The sequence below is a fragment of the Pogoniulus pusillus genome, chromosome 33 (genome assembly GCF_015220805.1).
Source record: "Pogoniulus pusillus isolate bPogPus1 chromosome 33, bPogPus1.pri, whole genome shotgun sequence".
In the NCBI taxonomy this organism is placed as follows: domain Eukaryota; kingdom Metazoa; phylum Chordata; class Aves; order Piciformes; family Lybiidae; genus Pogoniulus; species Pogoniulus pusillus.
Window position 1 is genome coordinate 1,616,407 of NC_087296.1, and position 27,315 is coordinate 1,643,721.

General features: G+C 48.1%; 1 protein-coding gene across 7 annotated transcripts in view; it reads left to right on the forward strand.

Moving 5' to 3' along the window:
* The window catches only part of GRIK2 (glutamate ionotropic receptor kainate type subunit 2), a 240,358-nt gene that overhangs the window by 93,766 nt on the left and 119,277 nt on the right, over positions 1-27,315 (forward strand). For all 7 annotated transcript variants that reach the window (XM_064170071.1, XM_064170069.1, XM_064170072.1 and 4 more), the window contains 4 exons: positions 17,497-17,640; positions 19,125-19,232; positions 20,284-20,397; positions 23,295-23,501. In XM_064170071.1, coding sequence (XP_064026141.1) covers positions 17,497-17,640; positions 19,125-19,232; positions 20,284-20,397; positions 23,295-23,501 — 573 coding nt within the window. The remainder of the gene's footprint in view (positions 1-17,496; positions 17,641-19,124; positions 19,233-20,283; positions 20,398-23,294; positions 23,502-27,315) is intronic.

Below are 27,315 nucleotides of genomic sequence, written 5' to 3' on the forward strand. Positions count from 1 at the left end.
CAGCTGAAGAGGCACAGGGATCTGCTGGAGAAGGTCCAGCAGAGGGCTGCAAGGATGATGAGGGGACTGGAACACTGCCTGAGGAGAGGCTGAGGGCCCTGGGGCTGCTTAGTCTGGAGAAGAGAAGACTGAGAGGATCTAATAAATGTCTATAACTATCTGAGGGCTGAGGGTCAGGATGGGGGGGCAGGTTCTGCTCACTGCTCCCTGGGATAGGACAAGCAGCAGTGGATGGAAGCTGCAGCACAGGAGCTTCCATCCCAACACAAGGGGCAACTTCTTTCCTGTAAGGGTCCCAGAGCCTGGCACAGGCTGCCCAGAGAGGCTGTGGAGTCTCCTTCTCTGGAGCCTTTCCAGGCCTGTCTGGATGTGCTCCTGTGTGCCCTGAGCTGGATTGTATGGCCCTACTCTGGCACGGGGTTGGACTGGATGATGTCTTTGGGTCCCTTCCAACCCCTGACATCCTGTGAACTAAGATCCAGTCTAAAGCTTCTCTCCCTTAGCATAAAACCATTCCCTGCAAGTTCGTGGCCCAGGATCCTCTTCCCCCTCAGAACCATCTGAATCCCATCTGGGTCCAGCAGGACAGGTGCTGTGTAGACCTTGTCAAGGCTTGAGAAGCCCAAGTTGGAAGGCTGGCACCAGCCTTTGAGCCACAGCTTTATCAGGTGTGTTTTTTCTGAACCCCTCAGTATCTCTCCTTGCTGCTGCAGGGATTGAGGCAAACCTCACCTCTACCCCTGGGCCTTGGAGCACCTGCCCCAGTGCCCTGAAGTCCTCTGAGCATTCCCTTGGTGCAGTGTTGCATGATCCCAGCTTCATGAGCTCAGACAAAGGAATCCAAGCTAAAGCCACTCGGGCAGAGCACGACTGCAGCTGCTCCTTGGAGAGCAGAACTGCTCCATGGTTTTGGATTTCACTGCTTACATTGCTAATAATTACTTTAGCTTTTCTTCAGCTTCCTCTTCTTTACAAACAAGAGGGAGCTGTTAAAGGCAGATGTTTCTCATGAGATGAAGAGAAGATAAAGGAATAAGCCAGGCTGAGAGTTAACTTTGCAGTCTCTGCTGGTGCATTGGCAGCTGGGAGTGACAGAACTCTCTTGTAGGTATTCTCACTGAGGAATTATTTTCATCTCACTGGGGAGACTTTAGGTAAAATAAAAGCAGGCAGCACTTAAAAATGCTTAGGAAAACAGAGCAAAACATTGTAATAACCTTGGGGAAGAAGCTGCTCTCTGTAATTAAAATACCATCAGGGAAAACAACCAACCCCAAACCTTTCAACCTGACACTGTGAGCACAACTCATCATGTATAAATATTTATTACTCTGAAAGCCAATTCTGCTTTCTGGTTATATGGAGCTTATGTTATGCATGGTGGTAGCTGAGACAGAACTGCCTGTAGTGGTGAGAGCATTGACTCCAGTGGCTCTTTGTCACTGCATATATTCACAGCCTGAACCTTGCTCCACGGCAAGTTTTGGGGTTATCTTTTCTAGATATATATACACACAAATACATGGAAACACAAATTGCACTCCTGGCAATGTGTTAAATGTGCCTCTGAATGGCAGCACCACAGAACTGCTGTGTTTCTTGTGTTCTGCTCGAGTCATTATGGGTTGGCACTGAAGCAAAATGGGATGTGCTGGGCTTGCTGGCAGCACTGAGAACCAGACTGCTTGAGTGGTGCTTTCTTCCCCCTGCTCCTTCTGTTGTTGTAAGCAGTACCTTGAGCACTCACAATAACAAACTTCTTTGGCTGTGGATTTGTGCCTCCTGAGTGTGTAAAGCAGCAACAATTGCCACTGAGCTCTTAAACTGGAATTGGGGTAGGCCAGAGAGGAGCAGTGCCTATGGAGACTCCCATGGTCATTTAATTGCTCAAGTAATGACTTTGCCCTGAAGAGCTGGCAGTGGCTGGCATGAGAGGGAAGGAGCAAAGGCTGACAAGCTGGCAAACAGGAGTTTGACAACTGAAAGCTTGTTTTAACAGAGAGTTGAAACCCAGGGAGTCTTCTTGAAGTGAATACACAAAGATGACCAGAGGCTGCAGCACCTCCCTCACAGAGACAGGTGGAGAGCTTTGGGGCTGCTTGCCATGGAGAAGAGAAGGCTCCAGGGAGACCTTAGAGATACATTTCAGTATCTGAAGGTTGGGCAGGGAGTGTTTGGAAGGGGTTGGGGTGATAGGACGAGGGGCAGAGGTCTGCAAGTGGATCACAGGAGGCATAGCTGGGTGTCAGGAGAAGTTCTTCAGGATGGGAGTGGTCAAATACTGGAATAGCTTACCCAGAGGTGGCTGAGGTCCCATCCCTGGAGACATTTCAGGTCAGACTGGATGTGGCCCTGGGCACCCTGATCTACTCGGAGGTGTCCCTGCTGTTGCAGGGGGTTTGGACAAGTTGACCTTTGGGGGTCCCTTCTGACCTGATGCATGCTGTGGTTCTAGGCAGTTCCTTGGTGTGGTACAGACACATTGGAGCATGGGTCCAGCTTGGTAGGAAGCTGTGTGCATATTTCCAGGTCATCTTTTATCTTCTGTTTCTGGGAAGCAAGTTTATGAAAGTCAGGCTTGGACAGAATAACTACAGCCACAATCTCCTGTGTGTGCAGCAGGAGAGCTGCAGGTGGGTGATGGTGATGGCTGAAGGCAAGAGGGGTTTAACTGGTGAGAATTAGCAGGTGCTGAAGGTAGCAAGTGGTCAGTGCATGGGAAGTGTTCTGGCGTTTTTGGATGCTAGGTTTAAGGAGGACACTTCATCTTTGCAGTGAAGGTGGTGAGACACTGGCACAGGTTGCCCAGGGTAGTTGTGTGTTCCCTCCCTGGAGATGTTCAAGGCCAGGATGGATGAGGCCTTGAGCAACCTGGGCTAGTGGGAGGTGCCCATGGCAGGGGGGTTGGCACTGAATGATCTTCAAGGTCCTTTCCAACCCAAACCATTCCATGAATCCTTAAATCTTTGTTTAAAACCTCAGTGGAAAAAATCTACAAAGAGCTCCAATGAAGTGAATGGAAGTAGAGAAGTTAGAGCACATCCTAAACTCTCAGACAACAGAGACCTTCCAATCTCTCCAACCTGGCTGCATATCAGCCTGCAGCCTTCTGGCCTCCAAGGCTGTGTGAGAAGACATTTGCAGGGTTTGAGGGGCAGCCTCCTTTGGAGCACAGTCCCCAAGTGGGTGGTCAGTGACCTTGGTCTGTGGTGTTCAGTGGAACTGGAAGGGACCTCAGAAATGGTTGTCTTTTTGACAACCCTTTATTAGCAGCCCACAATGAAATGCATTAAGAGCCCTTCATGTTCAGTCTTTCAGCCACAGAACTCTAAGGGATCTCTATGTTATAATCACAGTTATCCATTGTCCTGCTGAGGAATGCAACTGTAATTCTGGCAGCCAGGCTGGAGCTGGCTTGCTGTCCTTGGGCTGCAGATGTCTAATTGCAGGCAACCATTTAATTTCAAATGGCTCATTAAAGCAGGAGCCATTGAGCATTGCTGCTGTGGATCTGCATCCATGATTATGCATTTAATTAGAGAAGTGCAAGCTTTTCCCTTTGTCATCTGCATGGGCACAGTTTGCCCTCTGTAACCTGCTTTGGATGAACTGCATTGGCTTCATTTGTCACCTGTTGGGCAGTGCTTAATGCCAGTGTGTTTCACCTGTGAACCTAGTTGTGCCCTGACTGTCTGCATTTGTGGTTCAGGAGTGCTGCATGGGGATCAACTTCATCCAGCTTGAATTTTCCTTCCTCTGAAAACTGATTATTAGAATCAGTCAGGGTTGGAAGGGACCACAAGGATCAGCCAGTTCCAACCCCCCTGCCATGCCCAGGGACACTCTACCCTAGAGCAGGCTGCACACAGCCTCAGCCAACCTGGCCTTAAACACCTCCAGCCATGGGGCCTCAACCACCTCCCTGGGCAACCCATTCCAGCCTCTCACCACTCTCCTGCTCAACAACTTCCTCCTTATGTCAGGTCTGACTCTCCCCACCTCCAGCTTTGCTCCATTCCCCCAGGCCTGGCACTCCCTGACAGCCTCAAAAGTCTCTCCCCAGCTTTTGTGTAGCCCCTTTCAGATCCTGGCAGGCCACAAGAAGGTCACCTGGGAGCCTCCTCTGCTCCAGCCTGCATAGCCCCAACTCTTTCAGTCTGTGCTCACAGCATTGCTGCTGCAGCCTCTGAGCATCCTCATGGCCCTGCTCTGGACTCACTCTCTGCCACTTTATTTGTACCTCGAGCCAAAACAAGCTTAGATATAGAAGTGTCCCTGTTGACCTCACCCTGAGAAGCTACCAGTAAAGGAGCAAGATGAGCTGAACCCTTCTGATCCTTTTGTTGTTAGTGCTGCAGTTAATACTGGATTAGGCTGTGCAGGGTGGTGGTGGGGTCCCCATCCTTGGAGGTGTTCAAGAAACCTGTGGATATGGCACTTAGAGACATGGTTTAGTGGGCATGGTGGGATCAGGTTGAGGGTTGGACTCAATGACCTCAGAGGTCTTTACTGATTTGTGTGGTCCTAGATGTGTAGACCACCTCTAAACTTAGCATAACCACAGTTTATAGCTCTCTTTGAGAGAGATTCCACTTACCTAACTTCAGCCATCTGAAGGCTACCAAAGGGGTTTTAAGACTCACTGTTAGGTGGTAAATCAGGCTGCTTGGTGGGTTGGGTTTTGAGTTCTGCAAGGCTTCAGTGTGCCACAAGCAAACACTTTAAAAGCCACATTTGTTGTGTACATCCAAGTAATAGCTGTGACACCTTCAGAAATGTCTGCCTGCAGTGGTGCTCAGTCTCGAGGAGGTTTTGCTCTCTAAAGGTAATTTGGTGGCTTAGCTTTCTGCTTCTTTCTGAGGCTGAACCAGCTGGGAAAAGTCTCTCAGCAGATCTCTGCTAGCCACCTGCAAGAAACAGGCTGGAGCCTCAGCACTCCCTGCTTCGGCAGCAGTGCTTAGCTGATGGCTCAGTAACTTTGCCTCCTGAAGGATACTTTCAATTAATAACTTCTGCCTAATGTTAATCCTTGAAGGGAGGAAAAGAAGCAGTGCACAAGTGCCAGTTGTAGCTAGTTGGATTTGTTTGAGCAAGATAACAGTTCCCAGAGGAATGTGAGCATGTGCTGGAGCACTTCACAATCCTGCTTTGTGTCTGGGAGAGCTTTTGTGCCTCAGCCTTGCTGCTGCTCTTTATTTCCCCGCGGAGGAGCTGCGAGAGGAGCTGGGTTTGTCTCTGAAGCGCAGCGCTGCTTGCTGGTTTGTTTTTCCCTACCTTTGTTTTTCAAGCAGAAGTCTACTTCCAAAGTCATTCTGTTGTGTTAATGCTGTGCAGGGCTTGGCAGCCCGTGGCAGAGGTGGTGCCTTCCTCAGACTTCTCCCATAGAGCTGCTTAGGCAGGGGCGTTTCAGCTGAAGAGGAGCCAGGGATGCTGTGGTAGCAGCATTCCAATCGGATCACTTCCTCTGGATCTTGAGCTGCAGTTATGTTAAATGCTCCTTTTGTTCACTTTGTGATGTGAAGAGATTGACTGTGCTTGCTTCTGAAAGGTGAACTGAATGTTAATGACGTCTGCAAGGTTGGACAAGACCTCTAAGATGGAGTCCAAGCATCCACCCAACCTCAGCATAGTCATTCATCATGTCCCAAAGCACCATGGCCATAGGTTTCTTCAGCACCTCTAGGGATGGGGACTCCACCAGCCCTGAGCAGCCTGTGCCAGTGTCTAACCACTCGTGCAGGAAAGTGGCTTTTCATAATGTCAGAGTCAACCAGGCTGGCAGAGACTTCCAACCTATTGCCCAGCCCTGTCCAATCAACCAGACCATGGCACAAAGTGCCCCATCTGGTCTTGTCCTGGACACCTCTAGGAATGGTGACTCCACCACCTCCCTGGGCAGCCCATTCCAAAGCCAATCACTCTCTCTGCCAACAACTTCCTCCTAACATGCAGCCTAGACCTCCCCTGGCACAACTTGAGATTCTGTCCCCTTGTTCTGCTGCCTGTGGTGCAACTTGAGGCTGTTTTCTCTTGTCCTAGATGCAGCCTAAGCTGCATTTGGTTAGAGGAAGAAATGCCTGGGTTCACTCTGGAGGCAGCTTTCCCCCCTCGCAGGGCAGTTGGGGTTCACTCTGGAGGCAGCTTTCCCCCCTTGCAGGGCAGTTGGGGTTCAGTCTGGAGGCAGCTTTCCCCCCTTGCAGGGCAGTTGGGGTTCACTCTGGAGGCAGCTTTCCCCCCTTGCAGGACAGATGCTGTTTTCTGGTTCTCTGACTACTTCCATTTTCTGTCTTTGCCTTTCTCTCCTAACTCCTAGCATGCTTGTGGCTGTGATATCCAACTGCCTATTGATTTAAGGCCTCTTTAATTGAGAACTATTCAGCAAACAGGCTTTTCAATTTGCTGTTTTGCCCACCTCTGCCTAGGTGCCAGGGGCTCCTTTGCAGCAGCTGATGGTTCAAGCTCTGGAAGCCAAGCTGTGTGTTGTCCAGGTGTAGCTCAGCAACACACGAGGTGCCCACTGAGGACTTGTCATCTGTCGTGCAGAGCCTGCAGGCTAGAAGCCTGTGTCTGGGCATTGCTGTCTGCCTATGTAATGGCAGGAAAGGAGAAGGCAGAGGATCAATGATCTCAAAATTAATTAAAATAAGGAAGCCTTTCCCCTGCTGAGAGGATATTTAGGATGGAAATAATTAAATGAGCAATTGTGGCAAATGCGATATCGATTGCTCAGCCAGAGCAGCTCCTGGAAGGCTGAGATGAAGATTGATAGCTGTTCTGTAACAGCCAGAGCCAAAGGCAGCCCTGCCCAGCTCCAGTCTGGGTGCCTGTGTGCAAGCTGACAAATGGCCTTCAACCCAACTCTCTATTGACCGCTATGAACAGCTATTATCTAGCACAGACACACGGCACACGCAGCCTGCCGCTCCCTTTCCCACCTCTCTGCTCACAAATGCTGCCTCTAGGATCTGTCAGCTTCTTAACCTTGGGGAGCAGCAGCTGCCACCCTTCCAGGGCCTTTCCAGAGGTCCCTTCCAACCCCTGACACTCTGAGATCCTGTGGAGACTCCACCACCTCCCTGGGCAGCCTCTTCCAATTCCACCCTTGCAGCAATGAAATTGTTCCTCGTCTCCCCCTGGCACAATTCCAGGCCATTTCCTCCTGTCCTATCATTAGTTACTTGGGAGAAACAGAAGCCTTGCTCAGGTTTTTAATTGAAGAGTTATTGGCACACTTGAGGAAGAAGAAATTCTCATCAGATTAGTCAGAGCCAGGGGGGAAGATGAAATGATTCAGAGTTCTGCCTTGCTTTAGAGTTGTTTATTTTTACTTGTAAATAGAATCCTGCTGGAGCTGCAGAGCAGAAATGTGACTGATCCTGATGGGGCATGGAAACAGCTGTAAGCACAGGCAGCTTCAGTCCCTATTTTGGGTTTATTAGCTGTGATAATTATATACTAGCAGTGCCTTTAGGATATAAATATCCTTTGGGAAGTGAGCTATGTTTAGAGGGAGAGATCCAACATTTCCAGAAAGGACCCAGATGAGGCTGTGGGCAGCCTGCTCTAAGGTAGGGTGTCCCCACCCATGGCATTGGAACTAGGTGGTGTTGTGGTCCCTTCCAACCCTGACTGATTCTGTCATCACTGAATGACTTTGCCTTTTGTGTGTTGCTACAAGTTTTAATGGACATATCAAGATTCATTTAATTCAGAGAAGACAAATTTGGTCTCTCTGAAGGTCTTGGTTGGTTTTTGCATGCACTGAGGCAGCAGCCCAATGATTTTTGGGTTGCTCTCATGAGTAAGCCTCTGGCACTACATTACCACCTATTGAGTGTAAGATTTGACACTTTACATAAGCCCTACATAGATTAGATATATATTCTTACTGTGCTAGTTTGGGCCTGGCTGGGATGTTTTGGTGAGAAGAATTAGATTCCAGGCTATGAAAAGAAGCCAGTGGTGCTGGCTGCTGCACTCACAGGCTTGCTGGGATGGAGAAGAACAAGAACACAAACACAGATAACAGAGTCTTGCTCTGGAGCTGCATGAACTTCTCTCTCTAACTTGCTGCCTGACTAATCCCTCTGCTTCCTAACCCCCTTGTCTGATCCTCCTAACCCTCCTTGAATGTAAGGCAAAGTCTGGGGTAAGGGAGAGGGGTGGGAGAAAGGTGGAAGGGTGGTTGGGAGCCCCTCCTGGGCACTCAGGTTTCTGGGAGGACTGCTGTGCTGCTGTCTATAGCTGTAGCTATTGTAACTCCCTGCTGCTATATTCTATTAAGCTGTGAATATAAAGCTTCATTCTTCAGATTTGCAGCCTGGCTGAGTCTAGTGTGGGGGGGCAGGTAACACCCAAACCATCTCACTTTATTTGCCTATTTTAATTGCTTTTTACCCAGAACTTCTCTGCCCTTGGCTAGTTAAGGATTTCAGAGCACCTGAAACCTCAGTTAGGCTTTCAGCACCAAGGTGCTGCCCAGCATTGGCCATTAGGGCTCCCATTAGAAGTTTCCCAGCTTTTGGAGAGATGACAAAAGTTGAATGTCCTAAATCACAGACCAGTGGTGTCTTCCAGTGCCTTTTTCTTTGGCTATGACTGGTTCTAAGAAGCAAAAATTGAACTGGATTGAAAGAGTCCTAGGGGATAGTTTAATTAAAGGAATTATGGAAGTCTGGCACAGAGCAGAGTCCTGTTTTGGAAGGAATACTCCTCCATGGGCTGGATTTTGTGCTGCTCACCACATTTCCTCCTGCAAGCAGGCACTTTGCAAGGCTGCACATGTAATCATGGTGGGTTTTCTAGCTGAGGATATTAAAGTCTCTGCCATTAGTTCTAAGGGGACAGGAACATAAATGGGGCTTGGTGAAAGCAGGAGAAGGTGATTTATTAAGCAGACTCAGAACTGTTTGGTGTTTTCTTCTCTCTGCATCTCAAAGTCATCACCAAACATTTCATCTGAGAAATGTGTTTAAAAAATGGAAGTGAAATCTCAAAAGTCCTCAAACTGTGAAACTTACAGCATGGGAAACTAGGGTATGAAGGGATTCATCCCTCAGAATGCTTTTTCTTCCCTCTGTTTTTAGAATCCTAGAATGGTTTAGCTCAGAAGGGACCTTGAGGATCAGCCAGTTCCAACTCCCTGCCATAGGCAGGGACACCTCCCACTAGAACAGGTCACATTCAACCTGGCCTTGAACATCTCCAGGGAGATCACATTGGGTCATTCTGTGCTCCACAACCTCCCTGGGCAACCTGTGCCAGAGTCTCACCACCCTCACTGCAAAGAGCCCTTTCCTAACATCCAGTTTCCATCTCCCCTATGCCAGTTTAAACCCATTCCTCCTCATCTTGTTGTTATCAGACCTTGGCAATAGTCCCTCCCCAGCCTTCCTGTAATCCTCTTCAGATACTGCAAGGCCACTCCAAGGTCTCCTGGAAGCCTTCTCTTCTCCAGGCTGCACAGCCTCAACTCTCTCAGCCTGTCCTCACATCAGAGCTGCTGCAGCCCTTTAAGCATCTTCGTGGCCTCCTCTGGACTGGCTCAAACACTTCCATGTCCTTCTTGTGTTGGGGGGCTCCAGAACTGCACCCAGGACTGCAGGAGGGATGTGAGGAGAGCAGAGCCAAGGGGCAGCATCCCCTCCCTTGCCCTGCTGCCCGCATTGCTGTTGTTGCAGCCCAGGGCTGGATCTTCTTAGCCACTCACCTCTAGTTTCACAGCCAGGTCTGCTTCCTTGCTGCACATGGGTGCAAAGCTGCTCAGTCTGTGCAGTGAGTAGGACCCTTCTGTAATTACTTATGAATTGCTTCTGCAGAGGGACTTTTCATGTAGTGTGATAAGTCTTGAATGCTGAGCTAATATAATAGTAGCAGACAGCTCTTTATTATGGATGTGGTTGATGGAGCTGCAGTGATCACAATCATATTGATTTTTTGAGCAGGAGAACAGATGAAAGGAAATAGACTACCAAAGACCAAATAATGACCCATTCTTCCTGGTAATTAGGTTTTTGCTATCTGTCCTTAAGGTATATAAAAGAGCATGATGGAGTTTTTTATTGGGGATAAAAAGGCAACATTTCAGCACATACCATAATTTCTGAAGTTCAGGCTGAGAAAGTACTTCAAAGCAACTTTCACTTTGGAAATGTCACAATTGCTTCTAAGGATCCCCAGAAAGCTAACATGAGAACACCTTGTTCCTAATTGCCTGTGGTAAAGCACAGTGCTGCAAGTGTCTGTGCAGCCAGATGTGCTGGTGCCAGCAGAGCACTGAAAGTCATTGGCTTCGTGGAGTCACAGAGTGGGTTAGGCTGGAAGGGACCTTAGAGGTCATCCAGCTCCAATCTCCTGCCACAGGCAGGGACATCTCCCACTAGAACAGGTTGCTCAAGGTCATGCCTGACCTGGCCTTGAACACCTCTAGGGAGGTTGTGGAGCACAGAAGCACCCAATGTGATCTTTGATCACATTGGGTGCTTCTGTGCTCCACAACCTCCCTGGGCAACCTGTGCCAGTGTCTCACCACCCTCACTGCAAAGAACCCTTTCCTGACATCCACTTTCAATCTCCCCCCTGCCAGCTTAACACCATTCCTTCTCCTCCTTGTCAATAGTCCCTCCCCAGCCTGGCCTGAAGCGCCTCCAGGGAGGGCCCAGCCCTGGGTAACCTGTGCCAGTTTCTCACCACGTTTTGGGTTAGCCAAGTTTATGATGTGGGGGGACATTTACAGGGCCTCTCTTTCCACGGAATCACAGAAACATCCAGGTTGGCCAAGCCCCTCAGGATCACCAAGAATCAACCAGGTTGGAGGAGACCTTCAAGCTCACCAGTCCAACCTAGCACCCAGCCCTATCCAATCGACTCGACCATGGCTCTAAGCACCTGATCCATGTGATGGTTTGGAAGGTCCCTGCCCCTCACTCTTATGAACTCACCCAGACTGGACTCAGGTGGCTGGAAGTTAAGGAATGAAGCTTTATACTCACAGCTCAGCGCAATACACAAGCAGATAGTTACAACATTTACAGCTGTAGGCAGAAATAGACAAGTTGAAGGTAAGATGGGAACACAGCAGCCCTCCCAAACACCAGAGTGCCCAGGAGGAGCTCCCAACCACCCTGCCACCTCCTTTGCACCCCAGACTTTGCCTTATGTTCAAGGTGAGTTTGGAGGGTTGGCCGGGGGAGCTAGGAAACAGAAGGTTAGTTACACAGAAAGCAGGTTAGAGAGAAAAATAGAGACACCAGCTGCAACAGAGAGCTACACTGAGTTATCTGTGTTTGTGTTCTTGTTCTTATCCATCCCAGCAAGCCTCTGAGTGCCACAGCCAGCACCATTGCTCTCTTTTCACAGCCTAGAATCTAATTTCTCTCACTAAAATATCCCAAATAGCCTCAAACTAGCACAGTCTTTTCTTGAACTTCTCAACAAGATTCACCTTAACCCATATTCCCTAAGCACCACATCCAAACAACTCTTAAACACATCCAGGATCAGTGACTCAACAACCTCCCTGGGCAGCTCGTTCCAGGGAACAATAAAATGACTTACACAAAGAGGCCCTTTGGCTTTAAAAAAGTTAGGTGAAGGTTGTTTATAGCTTGCTGATGCTCCTATCTTCTTCCCAGTTGGAGTGCAGTTTTGGGGTGAAAACAAAAAGCACAGCCTCTACTGTTTGCTTAATTGTACCCCAAGGTGGAGTGGGGAATGTGTCAAGAAGTAAGCAAACAGCAGCTTTAATAAACATACAAATGCAATTTAACAGCTCATGAACCACTAAAATTTAATCCCAAGCTGAGAGATTTATTAAATCTCCCTCAGCAAAATGGTTCTGTGGGATGTGGTAGTGAGGGAGAATTAAGGGAAATGATTTCAGGGGCAATAGATTTTATTACCCAAGGAGGGGAGGAACTACTTTTGCAAGCCATTTCTTCTTAATTTCATTCACTTGTTTTAAGTGCCTTGAGTAGGAGAGGTTTGGGTGAGCAGCAGTGGTACTGTGCTGGGGCTCTGGAGCCTGCCTGTGTGCTGCTGCCTTTGTCAGGCTTCATCGAACCGAGAGCTCTCCTGTGGTGCTTTGGTGCAGAAGTTCTTCTAGGGATTGGTGTTGAAACCTGAGGCAGTTTAAGATTGTGTCTGTCTGTAACTGTGCTAGTTTGAGCCTAGCTGGGATGTTTGGGTGAGAAGAGAGAGATGCTAGGCTGTGAAAAGGAAATGATGGTGCTGGCTGCTGCACTCAGAGGCTTGCTGGGATGGATAAGAATAAGAACACAAACACAGATAATTCAGTGTAGCATTTCCTCTCTTTCTAACTTGCTGCCTAACTAATCCCTCTGCTTCCTACCCCCCCTGGCCAACCCTCCAAACTCACCTTGAATGTAAGGCAAAGTCTGGGGTAAGGTTGAGGGGGTGGGAGAAGGCAGAAGGGTGGTTAGGAGCCCCTCCTGGGCACTCAGGTTTCTGGGAGGGCTGCTGTGCTGCTGTATTACTTTCTAACTTGTGTGTTTCTGTGTATGTTGTAACTACCTGCCTGTATATTCTGCTGAGCTGTGAATATAAAGCTTCATGCTTCAGATTTGCACCTTGGCTGAGTCTAATCTGGGTGATTTTCTGAGGGGGGGCAGGGAACACCCAAACCATCACAGTAACTTACACTGGGTTTGTTTGGTGGTTTTGTTTTGGGGGGGAGAGGTAATTTTTGCATCCATGATTGTTTTTCTCTGCTCTTGAGCTTTCCTTTCTTCTCTGGCTTCTGTTCCTCCTCAGTGGTTGTTCTCAGTCTTTGCTTCCATAGGCTTCATAAATGAATATTCAATCTCTTTTCCAGTACTTCTGCCACTTAGAGGATTCCTGATTCTCCTTTATTTGTCCAGAGCACCTCTGGAGTAGCAAGCTGTATTTCTTCCTTGACTTTTATTAGCAATAAGTTTAACTAAGGTGGGGGGGGGGGGGGAGGAAACAATCACATCAGTTTAATTAAACATTTAATTGAAAACCTGAGGGCTTTTTGCTGCTTTGGAGCTGGTTTTAATAATCTGCATCTGAGTAATTGGAATTCCTTCCAGATCATGCCTACATAATAGTGCCTTTCTTTCTTTTCAGACTGTAGATTAGAAAGAACTTCACCTTCTTAGAGCAAAAGCTGCAATAGGATTTTCTTTTGACCTGAGGTGTACTATTCCTGGTAGGACTCAGGGAGAAACAGAACCTGCCTAGCAGTCATTCATCTTAAATTAATGCTGAGTCAGTTTGGGCAATGAAAAGATGCTGTTCTCTGAACACACAGAGCACCCATTCCTGCAGTGTAAGGGTAACTCTGGAGCACTGAGGTAGGGGTCAGAGAGGAGTGGTTTACTGGTACATGAAATCCTCCTAGGGCTTGATGGAGGTAAATGGAAATGCCACACAAAAATATTGCTGTGCAGCACTCAAGCCATGATTTGATGTAATTAAATGTGGGGGCTGCAAGGAACAAACCAGCCTCTTCCTCTCTGTGCAGGTGTAATAAAGCATCCCCAAAAAGTCACAGGCACTGTTTCCTCCCTGGTCCTCACATGGCCTCTTGTTGAAACCTACTGTGTTGCCCATACCTCAAAGGTCCAATATCATGACTTCAGGAAGAGAAAGTGCTGTGGACTAAAGTGCTATGGACAGGGCTTAGCAAGGCCAATGGCAGAGGGTGGAGAGGAAGGCCAACAGCTGGCAGCTCCTCCTGCCTCTGGGAGGAAAGTGACCAGCTGAGAGGAGAGCCCAACCTGAGTGCTCAACTGAGCACCTTTCTGTCTTGTCCCGAGTTCTGTGCTATTCATTCCTCCTGCAGTGAAGTCAATGATTGCACCCAGTGAGATGTGTGCAGCATCCAACCACTAAACCAAGATACTTTGATTGTGTGGTTCTGTCTGTCTTTACTCAGGGCAAACGTTTGAGCCTGTGTTTAACTTGGATCTTTTTGTACCAGGGGGCCTGTGGAATCCCAACCTGCTTAAATAAAGGCTTTATCTTGTAGCATCTGAAAGAGAAGTGGGACACTCAGCTCCCAGCCAGTGATGAGTCTGTTGTGGGCATGTAAAAGTACATCCTGACTTAGATGTGAGCAATTGCTGCCAGGTCCTGCAGCTGGGTTGAGGCAATCCCAAGCACCGATAGAGGCTGGGTAGTGGCTGTCTTGAGAGCAGCCCTGAGGAGAGGGACTTGGGGGTGCTGGTGGATGACAACCTCAGTCTGAGCTGTCAGTGTGCTCTGGCAGCCCAGAGAGCAACCAGAGGCTGGGCAGCAGGGTGAGGGAAGTGATCCTGCCCCTCTGCTCCACACTGCTGAGACCCCACGTGGGGTGCTGCATCCAGTGCTGGAGCCCCTGGGACAAGAGGGATATGGAGGTGCTGGAAGGTGTCCAGAGAAGGGCCACAAGGATGAGCAGAGGGCTGGAGCTGCTCTGCTGTGAGGAGAGCCTGAGGGAGCTGGGGCTGCTCAGTCTGGGGAGGAGAAGGCTCCAAAGTGACCTCATTGTGACCTTTCAGTATTTTAAGAGGGATACAAGAAAGCTGGGGAGGGACTTGTTAGGCTGTCAGGGAGTGACAGGACTGGGGGGAATGGAGCAAAGCTGGAAAGGGGTAGATTGAGACTGGATGTTAGGAGGAAGTTGTTCAGCATGAGGGTGATGAGAGCCTGGAATGGGTTGCCCAGGGAGGTGGTTGAGGCCCCATCCCTGGAGGTGTTTAAGGCCAGGCTGGATGAGGCTGTGGCCATGGCCAGCCTGCTCTAGTGTGAGGTGTCCCTGGGCATGGCAGGGGGGGTTGGAACTGGATGATCCTTGTGGCTCTTTCCATCTCTGACTGATTCTATGATTCTAATGTGATATCTGTCTAAAATGGCAGTGGAGCTTTTGGGATCTGTTGGGGTTACCTCATAGGCTGAACTTGATCTCTCAGGTCTATCCCAGCCTCAGTGACTCTGTGACAGAAGAGTTGGCTCTGTTGCCATCCTACAGATGGCACTTCTATAAGCTCAGCTGCTTCTAGAACTTGACACAAAGTCTTGGTGCTCTGCATCTAGTACCATGTCCATTGGATCCTTGCTGTGATGAGTCCACCTCCAAATGTGTGCCTAATTAATCAGTCAATGCTGGTTTTGAACTTCTGGTGGCTTCTTTCTGGGCTGCTTTGGCTAAAGTCTCACAGCACTTGAAATTTTTCCTTCATTGCTGTACTACAGTTCTCAAAATAAAGCTGATTAAACTAAAACCCCAAAACCCCAAGGTTTGCATTTCTGAGCTAGATGAGGGCATTGTACTCCTTTGGAGTTGATTTTAAAGGCTGTTGTCTAGACTCCAGCTACTGCCAAGTGCTGCTTCTGGAATATTAAGCTCTGTGTGGTGCTTACTCAGCACCTCAGTCCAACTTTTTGGTGTTTTGCTGCCTCCTTGTCAAATATCAGCTTGCCTTAAAAGCACTTTAATGCCCTGAAAGATAATGAACTGTTTGGCAGCCAAACTATTTCCTGCCTAATTTTGGAGCCCCTGCGCAAAGGACTTGGCAGCAGAGAGGGCTGGAAGCCATTAGAGTGGCTATTTTAAAATTAGGATTGGTTTCTGTTTGAGGTTTGAAACCCCTCCTTGGGAGAGCCATTGAAGTGTAAAGGCAGAGTTTCCTCTTCAGCAGCAGCTTATGGGCTATAATGGTAGGACGTTTTTGCATTTTTATGTTTTAGCTTTATGGGAAAGAGTCTTGGGATGCATTTGCATGAAAGGCAGCACTGCATAAGCTCGTTTGGTATTGCATTGTGTTGGGTTGTGACAAGTGCAATAATCTCCAGGTTTCCTAGCCATTAAAGAACCAATTTCACAGCTCACTAATTATGTGAATGAGAAGGGGAAATAGGTCCTTTTTTCTCTAAGGTATGCTGAGCAGATGGCGGCGTGCTCGTTTCCACCAGCTGAAGCCAAGGTCCTCTCTTGCTTTTGGTTCCAAGGCTTGCCTCTGCTTGTCAAATAGAGCAGGAGAGAGATGTCAGCTTCTGGTGCTGCCTGACAGTGTGCACCCAGAGGCTGTCTCCATTCTTGCCTGATACAACATGAGCCAGCACAGACCAGGTCTGAACAGCCTATAACATCAGGCAGCACATCCCAGGTCTGAACAGCCTACAGCATCAGGCAGCACATCCCAGGTCTGAACAGCCTATAACATCAGTCAGCACATCCCAGGTCTGAACAACCTACAGCATCAGTCAGCACATCCCAGGTCTGAACAGCCTACAACATCAGTCAGCACATCCCAGGTCTGAACAGCCTACAGCATCAGGCAGCACATCCCAGGTCTGAACAGCCTATAACATCAGTCAGCACATCCCAGGTCTGAACAGCCTATAACATCAGGCAGCACATCCCAGGTCTGAACAGCCTACAGCATCAGTCAGCACATCCCAGGTCTGAACAGCCTACAGCATCAGTCAGCACAGACCAGGTCTGAACAGCCTATAACATCAGTCAGCACAGACCAGGTCTGAACAGCCTACAGCATCAGTCAGCACATCCCAGGTCTGAACAGCCTATAACATCAGTCAGCACAGACCAGGTCTGAACAGCCTACAACATCAGTCAGCACATCCCAGGTCTGAACAGCCTACAACATCAGTCAGCACATCCCAGGTCTGAACAGCCTACAACATCAGTCAGCACATCCCAGGTCTGAACAGCCTACAACATCAGTCAGCACATCCCAGGTCTGAACAGACTACAGCATCAGGCAGCACATCCCAGGTCTGAACAGTCTACAGCATCAGTCAGCACATCCCAGGTCTGAACAGCCTATTTATTTAGGATGGGACATGGAAACCTTTCAAACAAATGTGCATTTTAATGTAATTCTCATTTGCCTCTGATTTATAGAAGGCAGTGCCTGGGCCTGTCCTAGGAATTAAAAGTGACACTCATTTGGAAGTTATTCACCAACTGAGTACCTTTGGCACTGTACTTAGTCTGCAATTCCAAAACACAAACCCATTATTCCCTTGGTCTGTGCATTGTCCTTCATAACTAAGAGTTTGCTGCCTTGCTACTCCTCCTTTCCTTGCCTCCTTCCTTTCTGATTACGCCTGGGAATGTCTGATTTGAATCAAAGGTGCATAAGGTGATTTATACACTCCCTTAGTTCACTGATCTTAAAAGTACCCTGAGTCATCAGAGATACCAATGTTCTCCTGTGATCCTGGGAGGGAGGAAAGGAATTCAGAAGGAAGGTAGGAAGGAAAGATGGAAGGAGGTAAGGAAGGTAGGCCTTGAGCAACTTGGTGTAGTAGGAGGTGCCCCTGCCCATGGCATGGGGTTGGAAGCAGACGATCTTTATGGCTCCTTCCAACCCAGACCACTCTGTGACTCGGTGCCAGGGCTGCAGAAGCAATGAGACTCATTTTCTTAATGGGCTGAGCAGGGAAGGTTGCCTCCCTGCCCTGCTCAGCTGCTGGGTGCTGATGGCTGTGCTTCCCCTCTGGCTGCAGACGGATGCGGCGCTGATGTACGACGCTGTCCATGTGGTGTCCGTGGCTGTGCAGCAGTTCCCGCAGATGACTGTCAGCTCCCTGCAGTGCAACCGCCACAAGCCCTGGCGCTTTGGCACCCGCTTCATGAGCCTCATCAAGGAGGTAAGTGTCTGGCTTCATCACTTCTCTTCCTCCCAGCTCACGTTCTCTGTTGGTCCAACCCTACTTGAATCCTTTTGAGTTGTTTTTGTACTTATTTCAGTAGATGGCAATGTCTCAAGTGATGTGCAAAGAGCTCAGCAGGCAGGGCAGCTCTTCTGGTTGACAGTGGCATTCCTGAGGTGTTGGCTGGGACACAGAAACAGGAAAGGGTGCAATAACTGCACCCCAAAGTAAACCCTGTTTGTAGGTGTTTGGAGAGGTGGCTGCTTGTGCTTGAACTCTGTGTGGCAGAACAGCCAACATCCTTGAAAACACAACCACAGCCTGATGGAGGAAAACTCAGTGACTAAACATTGCTGTAAGCTCAAGAGGGCCAAGAATGAAGTTTGTTTCCTTTGTTAGAGTTGTTTAGCTTGGTCAGGTTTTTTGCTATGATGAACTCAAGAACATATGTGGCCTCAGTTTCCTGCTATGCTGTTTGGATACTGCTAGTGATTTGAAGTGAAGCTAGGACATCTAAGGTGTTAAAGGTGAACACTGTAGAGTAGTCAAGTCTCCTGTACTCCAAGTCCTAATCCATAGAATGCCAGGTTAGATGGGACCCCAAGGATCATCTGGTCCAGCCTTTCTAGGTGGTAGTGGAGTTGAAATGAGGTGGCCCAAGGAACCCAAGGATCATCTGATCCAGCCTTTCTAGGTGATAGTGGAGTTGAAATGAGGTGGCCCAAGGAACCCAAGGATCATCTGGCCCAGCCTTTCTAGGTGAAAGAGCCCAGCACTGTCACACTGAATCTCCAAACTGCTCACTGAAGGGCAACCCCCTGCTTCCCATGGGAATTCAGCATTTCTCATTCTAGTTGTGCAAGATCCTATGACAAAGAGAATTCATTGCAATGGAATATTACCCTGTATTTAAGATTTGTTCCTTTCAATTCCTGATCATTTTATCTCCAAATGTATTCTTTGGTTCCCTAGCTTTAGAGCTAGGTAGAGTTTAAGCTCTATAAAAAACATGGGGGTGATGCACTTCAGTAAAAGCAAGAGATCACTTCTGGACAAGTGGCACCAGTGACCTCAATTTTCTGCTGTCTCAGTGTGGTTTCAGAGGACTCAGCATCTTGCAAAAGCAAACCTTTATTTGAGTGAAATCCAGCATTCCTGAGAGGCTGAGGCTTGGGATGAGGTGTGCAGGGAAGAGAAAGGGAACAGCATGCATGAGTGATGGAGCAGTGGAGACAGAAGAGCTGTTGATCTCATTTAGTAATAGGAGATGATTGCTTAACACAGAAAGCTGTTTAAATCTTGTGAGGACAGAAGCAAACTCGACCCAATTAGCAATTACAAAGTATTTGTTGCTGAAGTCAGCCACAAGGTGAATTATTGAGCTGAAATAAAAAATGAATGTGCCCATTTTGGCAGGGAGACAAAAAAAAGAGAGGCAGAGATCTTTATTTACAGAAATGTTTTCATTATTTTCTCCACAGGCCCACTGGGAAGGCCTCACAGGCAGGATAACTTTCAACAAAACCAATGGCCTGAGGACAGATTTTGATTTAGATGTTATCAGCCTCAAGGAGGAAGGGCTTGAAAAGGTGTGTAAGGTATTTACCTCCAAAGGGATGGGAAACAAACCCAAATCACATCCCCCCAAAACAGCAGCACTTTCAATACCATTGCACTTGTTGCATAAACCAGCACTGAACCTGTTCTCCAGCTGGTGTCTGCTTTCAAAGTGCTCTAGTAAAAGCTCTTGTCTTGGTATCTGTTTTCAAGCCTGTGAACTGGGTGCTTGTAGGCACATGCTTAGATTGAGGAGGACTGGGGCAGAGGGAGTAGCTGGGCATGCACTAGTAGCCACTATTGCCATTATTTAACCTCTTTCCCAATATGGGGGAAATGCATAGCATTGGAGAATGCTTTGGGTTGGAAGACACCTTCAAGATCATCTGGTTCCAACCCTCCTGCTGTGGGCAGGGACACCTCCCACCAGGCCAGGTTGTCTCTTATATGCAGGAGAACTCTTCAGTTTCAGCTGTAATTTGTAATGGTTTTGTGACAAAATGAGATTTGTTGAGGAGAAAAACATGCATGGAAGAAGATGAAGAAGAGTTACTGTGAAGTATTTCCATTTGGAGCTTCAGGAGGGGAAATTTAGGCTGAAGATGAGGAGGGAGCTCTTCACAGTGGGGATGATGAGATACTGGAACAGGTTGCCCATGGAGACACTGGATATCCCCTCCCTGGAAGTGTTCAAGGCAAGGCTGGATGGGGCCTTGAGTAACCTGGGCTGGTGGAAGTGTCCCTGCCCGTGGCTGCAACTGGGTAATGCTCCAGGCCCCTTCCAACCTAAACCCATCTATGAATCTGAGTTCCCAGATTAGTATAATGGGAAACAACCTGAAGTGTATTTAGAGTGCAGTGAGAGCTGCAGTCAGTGAGAACAGAAAACTGCACATGGGTTAGAAAAAAGAAGCCATATGAGAACTCAGATCTTCCATGGGATACCTGCTCCTGAAGCCCTCAAGTCAGAGGTGACAACCAAGCATCAGATTCTAAGAGGTGTTTCCAAAGGAGAATTGACCTCTGTCGGGATTGGCAGCTGCTTGCAAGTTGAGAATGACCAAATTCATTACTGTTTTGTAGGTTGGGACTTGGGATCCACTGAGTGGCCTTAACATGACAGAGAATCAGAAGGGAAAGCCAGCAAACATCACAGATTCCCTGTCCAATCGCTCGCTAATCGTCACCACCATCCTGGTAAGCAACTCCATTTGCTTCTGCAGGAATGCAGCTGTAGGGGAAGGCTGGAGTGGAGAATCAGCACAAGTGCCTCTGTGCCAGCACCCTCTGGGGCCTTTAGACTTGCAGGTGCTCAGAGACACTCTTGGCCACAGCTCTTGTTTGCATTTCAGGTGTAAAAGTGAGTGATGCTTTTCAGACAGCCGCGGTGAGGTTTGAAGGGAGTCGCAGTGTGTGAATGAGTGCAGTGGGATCAGCATGAGCTGAGGTTTGACTTAGCTGCAAAAGGCCAGCAAAGTAATTTTTCTCCTCACTGCCTGCAAGCAGAAGGTAGGATGAGCATTTATTTCCAGCTCTGGATGATGCCTGTGAAGCACTCTGAGTTTCCAGCATCATCCTGAATGATTTTCTAGGGCTTCAGTTCAGTTGTACTAAAACATTAGTCACAAAATTATGCTTTTATACAGTGGCAAGGACCAGTTTAGAATTCCATGCTAGGATTTGCCTTAGGACCACCAGGGGCCACCAGTCTAGGAATCTGTTTGCTGTATTTGGCTGTCTTTGGTTTGCACTCTCTGGGTGTGGTTATATTTCCCCACAGGCGTTGGAAAATTTCAGACACATCCTAAAAAAAGAGAATTTTGTTTTCCACTCTGACAGGATCTAATAATGTCTTTGCTGTTCCTCACATAGCATGAAGATGCTTCAGCTTGGCTGAAAACCAGCCCTAGCACAGCCTGCAGAGCTGCAACATTTTAATGCTTCTGTGCTCTGAGTCAAGTGTTTCAAGTAGGCATCCACTTGGATCTGTTTTGCCTTACTGGAAGGGAAACTCAGTACCTGACCTGGCCCTGCAGAGGAGTTTGTTTAAAGGCTAACTGAAGCTGAGAGCAAATTGTGGGGGACTAAAAAATTGTGGTTGTTTTCTTGGTTTTTTGTAGTGAGAAGTGAAACTGCAGAAATGAACAAGCATGGCCTGAGTTCAGGCTGTGATTATCAAAACACAGTCCTGGCTCCATGCTTCCTGACCCAGAAGATCATAGGAGGGAGCCTTCCAGGAAGTACCTCCAGACATGTCCAGTGAAGCTGCTCAGGAGTAGTCTGTGTTCTAGAGAGCATGCAGGAGGAAGGTGCTGCTGCTGTGTGGCCTCAGTTTCTTCTTCTAGAGTACCTTGGCTCAAGTGACTAGCCAGGCAGAGAGGAACCTGGGGGTGCTGGTTAACAACTGACTGAACATGAGCCAGCAGTGTGCCCAGGTAGCCAAGGAGGCCAATGGCATCCTGGCCTGCCTCAGGAGCAATGTGGCCAGCAGGCCAAGGGCAGTCCTGCCCCTGTGCTCAGCACTGGTCAGGCCACACCTTGAGTACTGTGTCCAGTTCTGGGGCCCTTAAAAAAGATGTTGAGGTGCTGGAAGGTGTTGAGAGAAGGGCAGCAAGGCTGGGGAGAGGCCTGGAGCACAGCCCTGTGAGGAGAGGCTGAGGGAGCTGGGGGTGTGCAGCCTGCAGCAGAGGAGGCTCAGGGCAGAGCTCATTGCTCTCTACAGTTAGTGAAGGGAGGCTGTAGCCAGGTGGGGTCGGTCTCTGCTGCCAGGCACCCAAGGACAGAACAAGAGGACACAGCTTCAAGCTGTGCCAGGGCAGGTGTAGGATGGATGTTAGGAAGTTCTTCACAGCAAGAGAGATTGGCACTGGAATGGGCTGCCCAGGGAGGTGGTGGAGTCCCCATGACTGGAGGTGTTTAAGAGGAGGCTGGGTGAGGCACTTAGTGCCAGGGTTAGTTAATTAGAAGGGTTAGGTGCTAGGTTGGGCTCGATGATCTCAGAGGCCTTTTCCAGCCTGGTTAGCTCTGTGGTTCTGACAAGTAGGTATCTGCTGTATCACATTGATTTTGACTGAAGCCAGTGGATTGCTTCACCTCTCGCACTTGAATCTGGCAGCCAACTGTGGTGCCCATTGTGTATTCCTCACAGCTGATAGAAATGTTTATTAGATATGGCAACTGTGAGCTCCAGGATCCCTGGTGAACAGAAGCTAATGATTAAAGGTCTCTGTTGCATCAGTGGCACGTTTTGAAGATGGTTTTCCTCTCAGCAGGACTTTTTTGTTTAGCCTTTTTTCAGTGCTGGTAGTAATATAAAACCTCTAGATTCTTGAAACAAATACTTCTGGCCATGCTGAAAACAGTGATGAGATGGGGGTGGGGTCTGCGTAAAAAGTAAAATTAGAGCAATTTCAGGTGCAGATTTTATTGCTCTCATTTTTTGCAGTATCTTTGTAGCTGCTCATTGCAGGGGGATTGGAACAGATGACCTTTAAAGATCCCTTCTAACCAAAACCACTCTGTGGTTCTGTGAGCTACAATACAGCTGATAGGAACAATTGAGAGGAGTTATCAGGAGTGGCCAAGGTGGATTCACCTTTTTTCCCTGCCCCTGTGCTTCTCCTATACCTACCAAGGCACTGAGAAAATAGCTACAGCAACTCTGTTTTACAGAGATGTGTAGCTCCCAGTGCTGAAAAGCATTGGGATGAGTTTCAGATCCCTTTTTAGGTTGTCAAACTGTTTCTTGTTTTCCTCCTGTGTTCAAAGAGGCTTGCAGTGGCCTCTGGAACAGTGCAGTTGATAGCCAGGTGTGGTGCAGCTGGACAAGAGCACATGTGGATGCACTGTTTGTATGAGTTCCTTGGCTATGTCTAGCATGAGTCCAGTGTCAGGTATCCAAACAAAATCTGCAATGGCTTCTAACTTCAGTCTGAAGATAGATAAAGGCTTTAGACAGATGTACCCAAATGTCAGAGGGTTTTGCTTTGCATCTGAGTTCTTTGCCCGGGCAGTAGTGTCTTGGCTGCTACTTCAGGTCAGAAAGGAAGGTGTGAGGACACTCCTCACCTCTCTTGTGTGGCTGGTTCTTGCAGGAGGAGCCATATGTTATGTTCAAGAAGTCTGACAAACCCCTGTATGGAAATGATCGCTTCGAGGGGTACTGCATTGACCTCCTCAGGGAGCTGTCCACTATCCTTGGATTCTCCTACGAGATCAGGCTGGTGGAGGATGGCAAATATGGAGCCCAGGAGGATGCCAGCGGACAGTGGAACGGGATGGTTCGTGAGCTCATTGATCACGTAAGTCAACTTCTGGAAGCCTTCTGCTGTCCATTTAGAGTTCAGTTCCATCTAAACAAGTTGTAAAACTCGATAGTGCTGCTTAAATGGGACTAGTTTGGGTGTTTAAAGATGCAGTGAAAGGAACTGGCATCCAAGATTCCTTTACTGTCGCATTTGTTTGTGAAATGAAAGCCCTTCTGCCTCGCTGTTGTGCCTATAGGCAGTGTTTGTTTCTGCCAAACTGGTTTAGCTCTTCTGTGGCATATGCCTAAGTCAAAATAATGAATATATAGTATTCATAATTCATTTCTGAGAACAAATAGAGAGGATTTTGTGAGAGAACCCCCACCAAACCAACCAGACAAAACCCCCAAACTCCCCCTTGGTTAATCGAGAGAAGCCAGGCTTCCCCTGCTGCTAGTGGAGCTGGGACTTATCTTCGAGATAAATGCATTTAGTGTGAACATGAACCCCGTTTGGTATGCAGAAAGAGGAGAAACACTTCCATTGAAACATCAACAATGAAGTGCAGGCAGAAAGGCACAAACATCAGCACGACTGAAGGAGCAAAGCAATGCAATTACCTGTAAATGAGCGAGGCGGCTTTGCTTCGTGCCCATCAAAGCAGGCTCTTGCCGCTGCTCCTGCCAGCTCCAGTCAGCCTCTTACAAACCCTTTAGTCAATCTCAAAATGATGTCATAGTCTCTTTTTGGATCTATTTGGGTGAGCTGCTTGATGCAGGACGTTCTGATCAAAGCAGGAGATAAAACCTGTTCTGCACATGGCTGCCAGTTAAAGTGGGAAGAAAGGGAGGCTGTTTTGTAGCTGATTCAGGGGAAACCTCCTAACGATGGCAGGAACCGTGCGAGTAGCTCAGAGGAAAAAAGCACTGCTCTGCTTTCAATTTGCTGTGAGATTTTAGCAGATGGGCAGAACATGTGCTCATCAAAATATTCCTATTTACTGGGAAGGTTGTTATCTCTCTGCTCTCCTAGTAAATAATAATCTGGCATTGCTGTTGCAACAAATGCTGATTATGCCTCTCTTCACACTTTTAAGAGCAGCGCGTGGGAGTCTTCTATTTATCTTCTCTTTAAATGTGTGCATGTATTATACCTATTACACAGAGACAGAAAGCAAACAGCTCTTCAGCCTGGCTCTGCCTAGGCATGCATACTGGGACACGTGTCAAAATGCACAGGCATGCAGAGCTGGTAGATTGGATGGCTGTTGGGTGGTAGCATCATCTGCAGCTAATTTGCTATTACTGAGGTGGGTATTGGAGAAATGATCTCTCCTTTCAGAAGCAAAGAAGAACAATCACATTTTGGCATGCTTTTATTATTCATCCCTAGAGTGCTGGTATGTCCTCCTGAGATTCTCACCAGGAAAATCTTGGAGTGAAATGTGTTTGAAGAAGTTGCAGCCAAGTGTGTGGAACAGAGGCTTTTTTTTTCCCTCCCTGTACTCAACACTGCTCAGGCCACACCTTGAGTGCTGTGTCCAGTTCTGGGCACCTCAGTTCAAGAGAGATACTGAGATATTGGAAGGTGCCCAGAGGAGGGCAGCCTGGAGCACAGCCCTGTGAAGAGAGGCTGAGGGAGCTGGGGGTGTGCAGCCTGCAGAAGAGGAGGCTCAGGGCAGAGCTCATTGCTCTCATTGCTGTTTGCAACTACCTGCAGGGAGGCTGTAGCCAGGTGGGGTTGGGCTCTGCTGCCAGGCAAGCAGCAACAGAAGAAGAGGACACAGCCTCAAGTTGTGCCAGGGCAGGTCTAGGCTGGATGTTATGAGGAAGTTCTTCATGGAAAGAGTGATTGGCATTGGAATGGGCTGCCCAGGGAGGTGGTGGAGTTGCTGTGCCTGGAGGTGTTGAAGCCAAGCCTGGCTGGGGCACTTAGTGCCATGGTCTGGTTGACTGGACAGGGCTGGGTGCTAGGTTGGACTGGCTGAGCTTGGAGGTCTCTTCCAACCTGCTTGATTCTATGACTCTATGATGTTGTGCTCTAGTACATATCTTTACAAGGGTAGTTGGTAACATATGTCAGTTAAGAATGAATAAAATGTCTAATTTTGGTATAGTGGAAGGAGAGATGCAGAATTTGTGCAAAGATGAAAAGCACCAAATAGAAGCTGGATGTTAAAATCAGGAGTTTAAATCTGTGCTTAGTCACTTTACATAATTTCTTGGCCTGAGAAGTGCAAGTGAAATGAAGCTAATGCTGTCTAAACTGAGCCTGCTGCATTGTGTCAGGCTGGAGCTTGAAATTCTGTGGTAGGAACAGAGATTGAAGCCTTTCCATCAGGCTCTGTGTGTTTCCAGTCTGTTTCCCCATAGTTTACTCACAGTTCTGCCTGTTTCACTCCTGCTCACACTTGCCATCCTTCTGATGCTGGTCTCCAGCTTCCTTTTGAGTAAGTAGCAAATCCTGACAGTGCAAAACAAGTTCAGTGATTCCTTCCCTTTTACAACTGAATTCCTGTTGGAACAGACACTGGGCTCTTTAGCTCCAAATGGAAGAGAAATATTCCCTAGGACAGCTAATAGAGGGGTTTCCCTGTGCAGAGAGAATGTGAGTCCTGCTGGGCAAGGTGGAAAAGGTAAGCATCAAACAGATCTTTTGATGAACAACAGGAAGGAACAAGCGACTTTGTGAGGGTCATGGATGGTTTAACAGCCTTAGAAGTTATGTCGAGGCAATTCCAGTGGGACTCAGTTCCCTTCTAATGAAACTTGAACCCACTCATGCAGCAGGGGTTCTGGTGGGACCTAATCCCACATTGGTGCCCCAGAAGTGCAGCACTGATCACAGAGAGATGTGGACAAAGTGTAGCTCTACAAAGGATGTTTTTCTTGAGCCCCATGTGATGCCCCAGCCTCCTGCTCAGGGTCCCTGATGCTGAGGAACCACAGAATCAGTGTGATTGGAATAGACCTCTGAGCCTTGACCTCTGTGGTAAAGGGTTGGACTTGATGATCTATGAGGTCTCTTCCAACCTTGGTGATACTTTGATCATCAACTCTCAACCCAGAGCCACTAAATGTCTCCAAGTGCCATGTCTTCATCTTTCTTGAGCACCTCCAGGCATGGTGACCCCACCACCTCCCCGGGCAGGCTGTTCCACTGATGCAGGCAGGGTCTGTGTACATCACAGCAGCCTCCTCAGGGAGGTGCTTCAGTCCCTGTCCCTGCAGGCGTTTCGAAGAGGCAGAGATGTGATGTGGAGGGTCACGGTGTAGCACTGCACTTAGCAGAGCTAGAGGATGGTTGGACTGGATCTTAAGGGTCTTTCCCAAGCAGAGCAACTCTGTGGTTCTATGGTAATGTCTCCTTGCCCTCTGCAGGTGGTCAGTGGTGTGTGTTAGTCTCCCTTGTCCTAAAGCCGTGCTGGTGAAGTGGTTTTGTGCTGGAATCTGGTCAGCTGCTGCTCTGAGAACCTTGACTTCATTGCCAGGCCTGGCTCACAATGTTTTCCCATTGTCTGAGAGCTTTCTAACCAATCTCCTGATGTTGGTTCTTAAAAGTTTTGCATCTCCTTTATTTAAATGAAGACAAAAACGTTCAAGACTCCTTCAGAGAAAGGGCTGGAAGCTCTAGAAGTAAGGCTAAAGCAAACTGGTTGTGACAAGTGTGACAGGTTAGGTAGAACATCACCAAATAACATCACAGGCAAATATTTTAAGTGTGTATCCTTCCTACACTGAGGAGATCTCAACTCAGCATACAAGGTATTACAAGCCATAGTAAATTCTGAGCACTCACAAACCACTGTTGGGTCTTAATTTGAGTGAATATCACCAAGAGGAAGATAAATACTCAGCTCAGCAGCAGC